The sequence below is a fragment of the Phaethon aethereus genome (genome assembly GCF_964289735.1).
Source record: "Phaethon aethereus genome assembly, chromosome: 10".
Taxonomy (NCBI): Eukaryota; Metazoa; Chordata; class Aves; order Phaethontiformes; family Phaethontidae; genus Phaethon; species Phaethon aethereus.
In genome coordinates this window covers 13,183,854-13,197,245 of record NC_138586.1, presented here as the reverse complement: position 1 = coordinate 13,197,245, position 13,392 = coordinate 13,183,854, and the positions used below count along the sequence as shown (strand labels likewise).

General features: G+C 48.1%; 1 protein-coding gene across 1 annotated transcript in view; it reads right to left on the bottom strand.

Moving 5' to 3' along the window:
• Window positions 1-1,343: 1,343 nt before the first annotated feature.
• Window positions 1,344-13,392, bottom strand: part of LOC309408369 (gamma-aminobutyric acid receptor subunit gamma-4) — a gene marked incomplete at both ends in the record, with an annotated part of 31,834 nt that continues 19,785 nt past the window's right edge. The window contains 6 exons of the mRNA XM_082004180.1: window positions 1,344-1,637; window positions 2,775-2,977; window positions 7,650-7,802; window positions 9,377-9,514; window positions 10,954-11,036; window positions 11,630-11,850. Of these exons, the coding sequence (XP_081860306.1) occupies window positions 1,344-1,637; window positions 2,775-2,977; window positions 7,650-7,802; window positions 9,377-9,514; window positions 10,954-11,036; window positions 11,630-11,850 (1,092 nt within the window). The remainder of the gene's footprint in view (window positions 1,638-2,774; window positions 2,978-7,649; window positions 7,803-9,376; window positions 9,515-10,953; window positions 11,037-11,629; window positions 11,851-13,392) is intronic.

Below are 13,392 nucleotides of genomic sequence, written 5' to 3'. Positions count from 1 at the left end.
AATTTCTTCCCAGCTGAGACTGTATTATGCATTTTGCTAGCCCTTTAAGATGGACCATAAAGAAACATCTCACTATGTCTAACCTTCCTGAAATCTACCAAGGACGACTCGCTCTGCTTCCTGATTTTGGGAAGGGCCAAGTATTGGTGGCAACTGGGAGGACCATACAGTTTTAGTAGTCTGGTTTTCTGTATAATTATTAAAAAAAAGAAGTAAGGAAACACATGTAAGCTGCAGGGATGTTCTCTCCCCAGCACTGGTAGGTGCAGCACTGGTATCATGTTCCCTTTTCTAGTACCCCTTTCTCAGGTTAGCACCTTCCAAGCACTTTCAACAAGTGGTGTTGTGAAGGAGAGCACTTCCCTGCTATGATGCATGGTACAATAGGGCCCAGCTCACATGTGACAGGCCAAAGAAAGCTACCTCACAATGGGCTCATGAGACTGCTTCTGGTCTTTGCAGCATAAGGACTTTCTCCCTCTTTTGGCTATGCCCAATGTAAGCTGCATAGCCTACTCAAAGTGCTGATCACAAAGCAGAATGTCGCTGTGGGCGCTGAAGAGTCTGCTCCAGTAAGGCAGGTGGGCCCTTCAAACTTGTGAAGTGCTTTTTACCACCATCTGATGAGAATCAGCAACACCTCAGTGGGTGGATGCCTTGGGTGCCACAACTGGAGTGATCCATGAGGAAAGCTCCACAGATTCTACAGGGAACTGGTGGACGCTTGCAGCTACTCCATCCTTGTCAGTGCCACTGTCAGCTTTCTGGGCAGGTTCAAAATATTTTAGCCAAGCCCAGCTACTGTGGGAAAGCTGTACTGCTGCCCTTCTTCACATTTCTTTCCTTCTGACCTTTCTAAGCCTTTAGCACTCCAAAAAGTCTATTCTGGTGGAAGTGGTGCAGAAGTTGTAAGATCTGCTTTATTTCCTCTGCAGCCTTAATAACTATTCAGAAAACTCCAATTGCCATCACATCCTGTGGAGTTTTGGAGTAGGATTGGATGGAAAAATGAAACGCATTAACATTTTTGTCTTTGACAAAATCCCTAATGTTTGAGATGGGAATAGGACATTTCTGGGCAATCTTAAAAGGAGTAAAATGCTGGTGGTGCTGGAGAGGGGGTTGTTTGGGAAGGGTAGATTCTCTAAAAAGATATGTTAGAAGGCTAAAAAAAAGCTGTCTGGTTCTTCTTAGAAGAGATGAGAGAGCAGGAAGAGGGAATCACCAAGTTGGATTGTTCAGACCAACAGTCGACTAGAACAGAAAAAGATGCTGTTCTCTATGCTCCTTGAGAAGTCCATCTTGGTGGTCTCCAGTCCATTCCAGCTGAGGACAAAGAACAGCTAGAGATAGAGATAGGCAATCCAGTAGACAATGTTGAAGAGCAGGAAGGCGGTGGGGAAGAAGACACGTGAGTAGGAGTCCAGGCGGGAGATGTGAATGCGGACCCTCCCCTCCCGCCACATTCCTGTCTGACAGTCCTCAATGCAGCAGAAGAACCTCTCACATTCCTTTCCTTCCAGGCACGGGGAGCCAGGATCTTCATCCTCATCCTCTTCTATCTCTGGGGGCCAGTGCATGATATTGTTGATGTTGATAGTGGTAAAGGATGGCATCACCTGTGCACCAGCTGGTGGCTGTAATGAGGAGGGGTAGGTGGGTTAAAGTGAAGGAAAAAGTGGGTTAAAGGCAGGAAAACATGTTCCAGACACCAAAGCTCATCCAATTAGCAATAGATCAGTTCATAGCATAGGTGCAGTTCAATGCAGAAGGATGACTGTTCATCCCCCATCTCTGCACCTGGCTGTAAATCACCACCTTGGCATACTGTGGGGACTGGCAGCTCCGTGCATGACTGTGAATTTCCTCCCTGGCACTCTAGGGCATAGCCTTAGTCAGCAAATATCTAAGTATTCTGATTCCCCATCTCTGCCACTAATAGCTGGTGCAGAAACAGGACCTGTTTGGTTTCAGCTGTGATTGATAGCCTCTTCCATTGTTCCCCTGAACTCAGATGTCTCTGAAGACACAGCACACAGTCCAGATGTGTCTTCTGGTTACTGTCAGTTGCAGAAAAGCTGTGGAAAAGCTGTGTGTGACTCATAACCTCTTGGTCCAGGAGAAGAGTCATATCATCAGCCTCATGGAAGAGCTCTCTCCACCTGTGCTGGGAAATGAGGCTGGCACAGGAGAGATCTGTCTTTTGGTTTTAGTTCTGTCTCAGTTCAGAGGCCTGTTTCAGCTGATGTTTCAGAAGTACCTGCAATGACCTTGGGCAGATCACAAGAGGATGATGACCACTCTGGGTTCACTATCCCCACACTCCGGAGGTCTTCTGATGGACAGACCAAAAAAGGAAGTAGGTTTCTGCATCTCTGTGACCTAAGATACCTCTGTGATCCACAGAGATCAAACAGGTACAGGTAGAAGAACCTGGGTGTGGATCACCCAGTCTTAAAGTGGACATTTACATTTGGTCATGTAAGTCACCCTAAACTGTACTGGTGAGCTCTCCAGCAATTCTGAAGAGAGCATAGGGTGCCTGCCTCTGACAGGGACCTCCTTGTTTTAGGGGAGCCTCAGCTGCTTTTTTTGGTTGTGTCTCACCTTTCAGGTACTCAGACCCAGCACACAGAGTGGTCTGAGGACCTTATGAACACAGTATGGGTCAGGCACTAAACCATGTCAACAGTTTCCAATGCAGGCTCAGGGGGGATATTTCTAAATAGCTTGGAGTTCTAAGAGCATCCACCTCTGCTGCCCCTTTGACCTACCAGCCTGGCTTTCCTGTTGTTGTGCTCAAGTGGTTTCTTGTTTCCCACCAGGTAGTTGAGTGTAGCGTACTCCATAAGAGCTGCAAAGACGAAGATGAAGCACACAGAGACAAAGAGGTCCATGGCTGTGATGTAGGAAACACGAGGAAGGTGCTTGCGGGAAATGGTACTCAAGGTGGTCATTGTTAGCACAGTTGTGATTCCTAAGAGACAAAAGAGCTGGTTTAAGTAATGAAGAGGAGCACTTCTATCTTCTACATGCATCCACCCCCAACGCATCCCCATTTCCCCTCTCATGTGTGAGGGAAATTCCTTTGGTTTTCTGGTCCCATTTTTGCTCTGCTCAGCGAGACTCTGATCTTGAGGTGCCCTCTGATAATGCTCTGTGGAAAAAGACACCCAGGTGGACTGGTAAAGGATTTGGGAACTCGAACTCTACTTAAGGCTGTGCACAGGAACAGCTTGGATGATGGGAGGAGAGTCCAAAGGAAGGACGTGCTAAGAGGCAATGGATGGATGGCTTTGGGCAGGCAATGCATGAGTTGGGATTCAGTCACTGATGTCTGTCTGAGTCAGCAATAAGAATGGCAATGTCTCAGATGACACAGGACTGCTATTTCTGTCTGATGTGAGTGAGAGCTGGCATGCAAAGGTCTGTATTCTTGTTCTCCCTTTGTCTTTGAGCATTTGCTCCCTGGATAAATTCAGCCCAATGCAAAGCTCATAGAATCATAGAATAGTTTGCGTTGGAAGGGACTTTTAAAGGTCATCGAGTCCAACCCCCCTGCAATGAGGAGGGACATCTTCAACTACATCAGGTTACTCAGAGCCCCATCCAACCTGACCTTGAATGTTGCCAGGGATGGGTCATCTACCACCTCTCTGGGCAACCTGTGCCAGTGTTTCACCACCCTCATCACAAAAAAAATTCTTCCTTTCTAGTCTGCATCTGCCCTCTTTTAGTTTAAAACCATTACCTCTTGTCCTATTGCTACAGGCCCTACTAAAAAGTCTGTCCCCATTTTTCTTATAAGCCCCATTTAAGTATTGAAAGGCTGCAATAATGTCTCCCTGGAGCCTTCTCTTCTCCAGGCTGAACAACCCCAACTCTCTCAGCCTTTCTTCCTAGGAGAGTTGTTGCATCCCTCTGATCATTTTTGTGGCCTCCTCTGGACCCTCCCCAACAGGTCCATGTCTTTCCTGTGCTGAGGGCTCCACAGCTGGATGCAGTACTGCAGGTGGGATCTCACCAGGGCGGAGTAGAGGGGCAGAATCCTCTCCCTTGCCCTGCTGGCCATACTGCATTTGATGCAGCCCAGGGTATGGTTGGCCTTCTGGCCTGTGAGCACACACTGCCGGCTCATGTCCAGCTTTTTGTCCACCAGTACCCCCAAGTCCTTCTCAGCAGGGCTGCTCTCAGTCCCTTCATCCCCCAGCCTGTATTGATACCAGGGGTTGCCCCCACCCAGGTGCAGGACCTTGCACTTGGCCTTGTTGAACCTCATGAGGTTCAAATGGCCCCACTTCTTAAGCTTGTCCAGGCCCCTCTGGATGGCATTGTGTCTCTCAGGTGTGCCAACCACACCACTCAGCTTGGTGTCATCTGCAAACTTGCTGAGGGTGCACTGGATCCCACTGTAGGGACACCACTCGTCACTGACCTCCATTTGAACATTGAGCTGTTGACCACTACCCTCTGGATGTGACCATCCAACCACTTCCTTATCCACCCAATAGTCCATTCATCAAATCCATATCTCTCCAATTTAGAGAGAAGAATGTTGTGGGGAACCGTGTCAAAGGCCTTACAGAAGTCCAGATAGACGACATCTGTAGCTCACCCCATGTCTACTGGTGTAGTCACTCCATCACAGAAGGCCACTGGGTTGGTTAGGCAAGACTTGCCCTTGGTGAAGCCATATGCTGGCTGTCTTGATTCACCGCCCTGTCCTCCATGTGCCTTAGCATAGCTTCCAGGAGGATTTATTCCATGATCTTCCCAGGCACAAAGGTGAGGCTTACAGGTCAGTAGTTCCCAGGGTCCTCCTTTTGACCCTTTTAAAAAATGGGTGCAATTTTTCCCTTTTTCCAGTCACCAGGGATTTAATCTGACTTCCAGGACTTTTCTAGTATCATGGAGAGTGGCTTGGCAACTACATCAGCCAATTCCCTCAGGACTCTGGGATGCGTCTTGTCAGGTCCCATAGACTTAGGTATGTTCAGGTTCCTCAGCTGGTCATAAACCTGATCTTCTCTTATAGTGAGAAGGACTTTGCTCCCCCAGTCCCTGTCTTCTGGTCCGTCCACTTGAGAGGTGTGGGAAGAGAGGTTGCCAGTGAAGACTGAGGCAAAAAAGTTGAGTACCTCAGTCGTCTCCTTGTCCATTGTTACCAGTCTGCTAGTCTTGCTCATCATGGAGGGTTACACTTTCTTTGACCTTCCTTTTCTGGCTGACATACTTGTAGAAGCCCTTCTTATTATTCTTTGTGTCCCTTGCCAAGTTCAGCTCCATCCAGACCTTGGTCTTCCTTCCCCATCCCTACACAACTGGGCAACATCCCTGTACTCTTCCCAGGATACCTGTCCCTGCTTCCACTGCCCGTGCATTTCCTTCTTGCCCTTTAGTTTGACCAGCAGGTCCAGACCCATCCATGCTGGTCTCTTGCCCTCCTTTCCTGATTTCTTACACCAGGGGATTGTGAGCTCTTGCACTCTATGGAAAGTGTCCTTAACGATCTGCCAGCTCTGTTCTGCTCCCTTGTCCTTGGGCAGTTTTCCCAGGGGGGGTCCTATTGACTAACTCCTTGAATAGCTGGAATTTTGCTTTCCTAAAATTCAGGGTCCTGACATTGCTTTTTGCCTGCCCTGTATCCCTGCGAACTCCACCAGTGCATGATCACCGCAGCCCAGGCCACCTTCAATCTTGATATCACTGATTAGCTCACTTGCGTTGGTGACCATCAAGTCCAGTATCGTATCCTCTCTGGTAGGGTTGTCTATTACTTCTTAAGAAGTTATCCTCAATGCACTCCAGGAGTCTCCTGGATTGCCTACAGCTTGCCATGCTACTTTTCCAGCAGATGTCAGGATGGTTGAAGTCCCCCAGCAAGACGAGAGCCTGCGAGCGCAAAGCCTCCTGTAGCTGGAGTAAGAAGGCTTTGTCAATAGGCTCCCCTTGATCGGGTGGCCTGTAGTAGTCACCAACCACAAGGTTCCCTTTGTTGCCACGGTCTCCGATTCTTACCCATAAGCTTTCAACCTGCTCGTGGCTATTCTTCAGAGACAGCTCTTCACAGTCTATCCATTTCTTGATGTAGAGGGCAAGTGGGTAGGAGATGATAAGGCATCTCATTTGACTTGAATGGGGCTTGGAACTGTTTTTGCAGCAGCAGTACTGCTCACAGACCTGTTTCCAGAGGTGAAGTATCAGGAGCCAACAAAGGATCAGCTGCAAGAGTTGGTGTCATGATCTCACCCACTGCTTTTTAGGATGGGAAGAAGCAGGAACTCCACCTGTTCCTTCTTCTCTAGCATTCATCTAAATCCAGCTGCCACACTTTCCTGGGGTCACCCCAATGGCTCTGGGTGGGAGCATGGCAAGAGATTTTCACATTTTCCTGCTGTTTTTGCATTAGCAGATGTCATGTGACTTCCCATATATTTGAAATGCCAATGGAAGTGGTCTAGTTTACATCTCCCTAATGTAGGCTGACACTGAAATGTACTGGGGATCATTTGCATTAGGTACAACAGGGGCTGTGGAGAGAATGCATTACTCTTAATGTGCTGAGGTGCCCTCCCACAGAGAGGGGACCCCTCCTGGGGAAACTTGCCTTTGTTTTTTTGAGACAGTCACCGTAGTGGTGTCAGCCGTGCAGAACGTTTTGCCTCTTGCTCTTCATTCCTCTCCCATCCACAGACTATGATGTGCCCTCACCTCCATTGGAAATGTCACCCCACTCCTCCTCCTGCTCTCTCCATTGGCACCAAAGAAATGGATTTTGATAGGGAGGTGGGGAAAGATGGTTGGAATGGATGGGCTCTGAATAGTCCTGCCTGATGCTGATGGCCCCTCGCCTCGCCTCTCCCTCCCTGCAGAGGCCTGTGGGTAGGGCTGGGAACGCTACCTTCAATTAAAGGGAAAGTCAGTAGGGCTGATGGGAAGGACAGCGCTGGGAAGCAGAACTTGCTGCAAAATGCTCATACAGCCAAAGTGCTTTAAAGATTTGTAAAGATCTCTCTCGCACCTATCAATGAACATAAGCTTTTTCCTGCCTCAAAGAAGTTGCTGAGAAAATCTAAATAGGCAGAGCCATTGCCATGTCCTGGACTTCTACTGTGGTGTAACTGACAGAGAAAGGCTGTACCTACAGGGCTTCCCCATCCTGCCAGAGCTTGGGACTCTATGGACACAGCTGAGCAACTTTGCTCATTACCCTACAACCTTTGTGTCACTGGTCCTACACTGAGCCCTTGAAAAGTCATGAGGAAATGCAGAATACATGCATGTGACAGGAGCCCTTTGGCCAGCATCGCAATGCCACAGCTCAGCCCTTCCCTCTGCCTTTCAGCACATGACAATAACACATTGTCAACTTGGAAAAGACTTGGAAAAGACTCAGGTTTCAGATCAAGATACGAGAGCGTTGTGCTATCTTGAAATAATCCAGTAGTCCAAGCCAGCACAGCTGGAGATTCAGCTGAGCTTGAGCATAGTGTTACAAACAGAAAGATGGAGGAGTGGACTATCCTCCAGTAAGCCAAGTAATGCCAGAAAATGGCAAAGTGCTTTAGGAGATTTGTACTCCAACACCGCCAGTCTGCTAGCCTTGTAGAGTTTGACAAGCATCAGACATACAACTACTTGTCTCTTACCCAGAGATGTCCTGGCTGGCGTAGAGTCTCTCTTGATCCAGAAGGAAACCCAGGAAAGAACAACAGTCAGGATGCAGGGAATGTAGGTCTGAATGGCAAAGTAACCCATACGTCTACTTAGGTCAAAAGAAACTGTCATCACCATGTACTCCCCTAGGAAAAAGCAGCAGAGACATTGGAATCATAACGTGGCTTCCTGAAACACAAAAATCAGCAAAGTTTCCAAATTCTATTTATTTGGAGTGTTTCTGATGAGGTTTTCTTGTTGTTCTAAGTATCTGGCCAGCTGGCTTTGTGGCTGCACAGATTTTTAGCTCCATGGGCAGCTGTGTAGCTGGCTGAATAGGTTTGGTGACTCACTGGCACTGGGGCTGGCTTGCTGGTTTTGTGGCTAGTGGACTCTGTGGCTACCTGGTTGGCTCTCTAGCTGTCTGATTTAGTGTCTTTTTGACTAATTTAAGAGCTGAATTTGTGGTTTCCCAACTGGCTATCTATCTGCCTGGCTGGTTATGTGGCCACTAGGCTGCATTTGTACTGGCCTGGCTGTGTGTCCAAGCACACTGAAAAGCACACTGTCTGGAAAAGTTTCAGGGAAGGAACTATAGAGAGTATTCATCTTCAGCTGATTGCTGCAAGGGATTCTTTTCTGCAGAAGCTATTTAGCTGTAACAGGCTAAGTGGCGGGGCTTGCCAACTAACTACCTAAGCTGTGACAAAGAAGGTGTCCTTCAATCACTTTCATTGAGACTCTGGTTCTGCCCCTGGAAAAGGCATGTGGTGCTGTACCTCCTAATTGCTCATTTGGCAACTTACAGCTGAGGTTATTCCTCGTTTTCAGAGGCTCCTAGTGAGTATTGGACGAAAGACACCTAATAGCTCTAGGGTTAAGATGGAGCTTGCAAGTAATTACCAGAAAAGAGAATTACAAATGTTGGACAGCTGCTGGTGCATTCAAGACACTTTCACTGCACCACTTCTTGCCCCTGTTTGTGCTGCCTTTCTACACCGGTTAGAGGCTGGCTGCTGGTGTCGGCAACAGCAGCTTTCTGCAGAGTGGGAGAAGCAATACCTGAACCTGCTGCTTCAGAGGACTTGACTTAAAAATATGAGCTCACCCCACCTGCAGGATCCCAAAGAGGCTTTCCTCAGTTGTCTGTAGGAAGGAAAGGGGATGCAAGCTATTATGAGGAGGAGGAGCTGAAGGGCCTCCATTCCCTGGTTTCTTCACACATGCAGGCTTGTTCCTGTCTCTTAAAGCATAATTCAGGTATTCATCAGCCCACACAACTTTAGAGAAGGAAAGATTGAGACCTGCAAGTTCTGCTTTCCTCACTCCTGTTCCAATTATAAGCATCACCCAGGGATCACATAGTATGCACATACTACAGCAAGAGGGGATCTGAGCTCCATCTCCGCTCCCTCCTGGCCCATCAGTTAGGGATAGCTTCATTTCAGTTAGAGATAGCTTCATTCACATCATCATTGTCTCTGCACAGTTCATAGATGTCAGTGGTTCTGGCCTACCCCTGCTTCGTCTTCCCCTCACCCTTCATCTCCATCACTTCTGCTCCCTCTAGCAAAGGTCCATCCCTTCATTCTTACATTTCTCTAAGTGTGCTGTTGTGACCTTCCTTCCCCACTATTATGGAGCTGTCTGATGACTCCTTTGCCTCCCACAAGGTCTCCAACACACTGGTGTTTCTGTGGTCTGTCTCCCTTTGCCTCACCTGCCCCGGTCCTGAGAACTTCTGAGGTGTTCCTCAGCCCTGTGAAGTCAAACTGGTAGAGCCTCCAGGTGCGCTGGTCAGAGACCTCAATGGAGTAGCGCCTCCAGCGATAGACAATCTCCTCACGTGGGTAGCCATCTGGGAAAAGGGGCAAGCACATCAATGAAAGAGTATGTCATGCACCTCCACCTCATTCACATCCCTGACTGCAAAAGCACTGGCATCTCACTCTAGCTGTTTTGTAAACATGAAGCTTTCAGGCAGGTATTTCTGATGCCTTTTGTTTAGATACTCTCAGGCATCCCCACATGCAATGGGAGTAGGGACAGCATCTCCCCTTGTGGTCTGCTTCAAATCCTAGGGATGGGAAAAGCAATGCTAGAAATGTAGCCTTCACTGGTGGGAATGAGACTTGGGTTAGTGTAACAGGACTCCCCCAGCCTGAAATCTTTAAGGGTTTTAGCTCCCTGAGGCAGCATGGGGCCTTCACTGCTCCTCATGACTACCTTCCCTTCCCAGGCATGAGTACACCAGGAATACAAAGCTGCCAACATGGGAGGTGGTATGGCTGTGGCTGCTCTGACTATCTCTGTACTTCTCACCTTGGGAGCTGATCTATGCATGGAAAAGGGTGAATTCTCCACGGAGAATGAGACTTGGCTCCTGCAGGCTGGAGCACGGCTTCTCCTGGCTCTGTCTTTCTTGACAAAAAAACAAGCCTACTGTGAAGCAGGGACCTCTACACCTACGAGAGAGTTTGTCAGAGGAGGGAAGGAGCAAGAGCTTGGCAGCTAACTAAAAGTGTGTTTCTAATTATCAAGCATGTATGGCATGTACTGTTAATTAGCAAAGATTGAGGGGTGGTGGGAGATAAGGGGACGATATCTCCTCAGCATGCTGCCTCCCTGTGAAGCACCTCCGAGCCATGTGAGCTGCATCTCTTCAGTGGCTGGGGAAGCAAGGCAAGGCGAAGCCAAGCCAAGATGACTAAATCAAATTTCCAACCAACGCATGAGGACAGGAATCTCTTGGTGCAGAAAGGCTCCCTGCAGAATTACCAGTGGAGATGTGCCAACATCAGCGTCCCTCTCTGCTGATGAGAATGGACAAGTGCGGCATGAAAAGGGAGGTCTGAGTGCCCCTCCTTTGCGCTGGCCTTGGGTGCACAAAGTGGGCCTGTCTCTGGGCTGAGGTCTGGAAAGCCAAGCTGTCCCCTTAGAGAGTGGGGGAAGAGGGAAGATGCAAGGCAGAATGGGTACCATTTGTCTGCCAGCTGAAGGGACATATTCTGTCTAGTAGGTCAGAGTTACCAGAAGTCAGTGAAATAATCACCTCCAACCATCCACCCAAATTAAGGAGAAACTCAAGAGGTGCTGTGAATCTGTGCCTGAAGACCTCTGCTAGCCCAGGAGTGGGACGATGCTTCAGGGCATTACGAGTAATGGCTCAGGAAGAGAGTCATAGAGATTGGGTAAAAAATGTAGCTAAAGGGTAAGATGATGTCCCCAGAAGAGTTTTATTCTACTGAGGTTTCTCTACTTGCCTTCTAAAACTATTTTTTAAATATGTATACTCACAACTGGAAAAAACCAATGGGCAGGAGTGAGTGTCCATTGGGAAATTTTGCAGCTGGAGCAGACATTCAGCTTCGATCGTCAGCCTGAGAGAGGAAGGGAGAGAGACTGAGATTTTGTGTTGGTGAAGGTAGCTTGATTCCAACACCACAATGTGACAGAGTGATTCCCGCTTCCTTGAGAGAGAAACACTAATTTGTTGGAGAACAGTCTGTTTGCAGGAACATTTCAAAACAGCAGCAAAACAAAACATATGTTTGGATGTTTTCAAAGTGCGAAAACACATCTAATTTTCACATTCAAAAAGCCTTTTTGTTTAAGTGAGCTTTTCAGATTCATTTATGGGAGCGAGAATTTATGGGAACAAAAGACAAATGTTTATTACCAGAATGAAATAACTGGACTGACAAACATAAACTTTTAAACGATTTTGGTTTAGGAAACCATTTGTAGTTTTGACTTTTTTCCTAGGTATGATATGGAAAACCAGTTTGATTTTTGTGAAGCCTTCATCCTGGGAAGAGAAAGCCTATTCTGCAACCAGTACTACATGTGTACTCCCATCAGCACTGGGAGACATCTCCACTACTCCATCCCAGGGCATCTGGAAACCTCCTCTACTTTGACCAGCTCCTTGTCCCTCACCTCAGCAGCCAGCTACAGTGCCTGCTGGATGTACCTGAGCGTGTAGAGCACTTTTCCGTCATTCCAGATGCGGAGGAGCTGATTAGGAGTGGTTATCCAGTGGGAATCAGCCCGCTTGGAGTTCCTAAAAAAGGTATCTGGGATCCAGATGCGGCTCACCATGTTGGTGTTCAGCGTAAGGGCCTTCAAGGTGCTGTTGAAACGAAGACGCCGGTCATACCACGTCTGAGCAAAGAAGATATCAATGGTGTATTCCTGTGAAAAAGAAGGAAGAACATGTCTTTCTGAGAGGGATTCAGGCAAAGCAGAACCCTGTCCTCTGGTCTGCAGGCCACCATTTTAGAGTCACGGCCAGAACATTTGCTTTTTAAGTCTGGGAGCAGGTGTTGGTGACCACTGACACCTTTCCAGGCTCATCTTTAGCTCAGGGTCAGGACATCTGTGGCACACTTAGGAAGAGCCAAAGACTGTGTGTTAACTGGTGGGCTGAGCCGTAGCATGTTTGGCCTGGCCCATGCCTGGAAAGCCAAGACCATATGAACAAGGGCTTTGGCCTCCTCTTGACGGACAACTCAAGCCAAACACTCCTTTTAAGCATAGGCATGAAGGGGCAGTGTGGACATTGGCTGAATCCAACCCTGAGTTCAGCTACACCTTTCATACACAGGCAAGGAAAGCTGCTCACCATCTTACCAAAAGTGGCAAGCAGACAGCTCTTTCTGTTATTTATTAAAATACAGCCCAGCAGTGCTCCATGTACCTCATTTGTGCATGTAGCAATAGTAGTGTTGTGCATAAACCTAGTGAGAATCCACCCCTTGCTACTGGACCTATACTGTAAATGGTTTATATGAAAAACTAGGGCATTATGCGTTCCTAGGCAGATACCCCTTACTGAAGATTATAAAAGGAACCTGGGGCAGGGGCTGCTAGGGACCCAGCTCTTGGTGCAACCAGTTCAAAGTCTTGACTTTTTGCAGACAGAAAACAGAGTTTCCACCATAATGAGGACCTTTGGTTTTGGTGAGAGACAGGGTGTCCTAGCTCACCCATAACTAGCATTTCTGGGAGGCAGGTCCTGTCCAGGTTGGACTGGCATCCACATCATTAGCCCACCATTCTGCTGCTTGCTGCTGCAAGCCAATTTGCTCCTTACCCTCTTTTTTCAGCCTGCCTGAGAAGGTGGTAATTAGGGCTGTGCAGGAGCATGTCTGGCACTCAGTGGCTCTCTGAACCAGACCCCCAAATCCAGTTCTACCAGCCCATATGAAAGGCTGTCACCTGTTCCTGACTGCTCCTCTCTGACTTGGATTTTACTCCCTTTCACTCCTGTTAAACCTCCATGACCATGGAGGCATTGTCTCCCTGTCTCCTGTGGGCAGAGGTGAAGTGTCTGACTTTGCCATCTCTCCCTCTCATTCTCCTCCTGCCTCTATTGATTTATCTCAGTGGAATTTTTATGACTGCAGCATATCCTCCCTCCGCTGCCCTCGCTGCTGGTTCAGAGATGACTTCCTCAAACTGTGCTGTTAAAATAGATGCAGCACTCTTAGTGTGCTCCCTTGGTCAGCATGTCCTGCTTGGGGGAGCCAGAGCAGGGCAGCGCACAACTCCGCACTTCATTTTCCTCGCACTCTCTCCACTGTCAGCCGACTGGTGATGAGTGATTGATTGGTACCAAAAATGTCCCTTGCATAGGAATGAGATCATGAGAAAAGAGCATTTGCCATCAGGCAGTCGAGTCACGCTCTGGGCTGATCCTTCACCTTGGTCAGACATAGGGATGAGCAAAGGTGA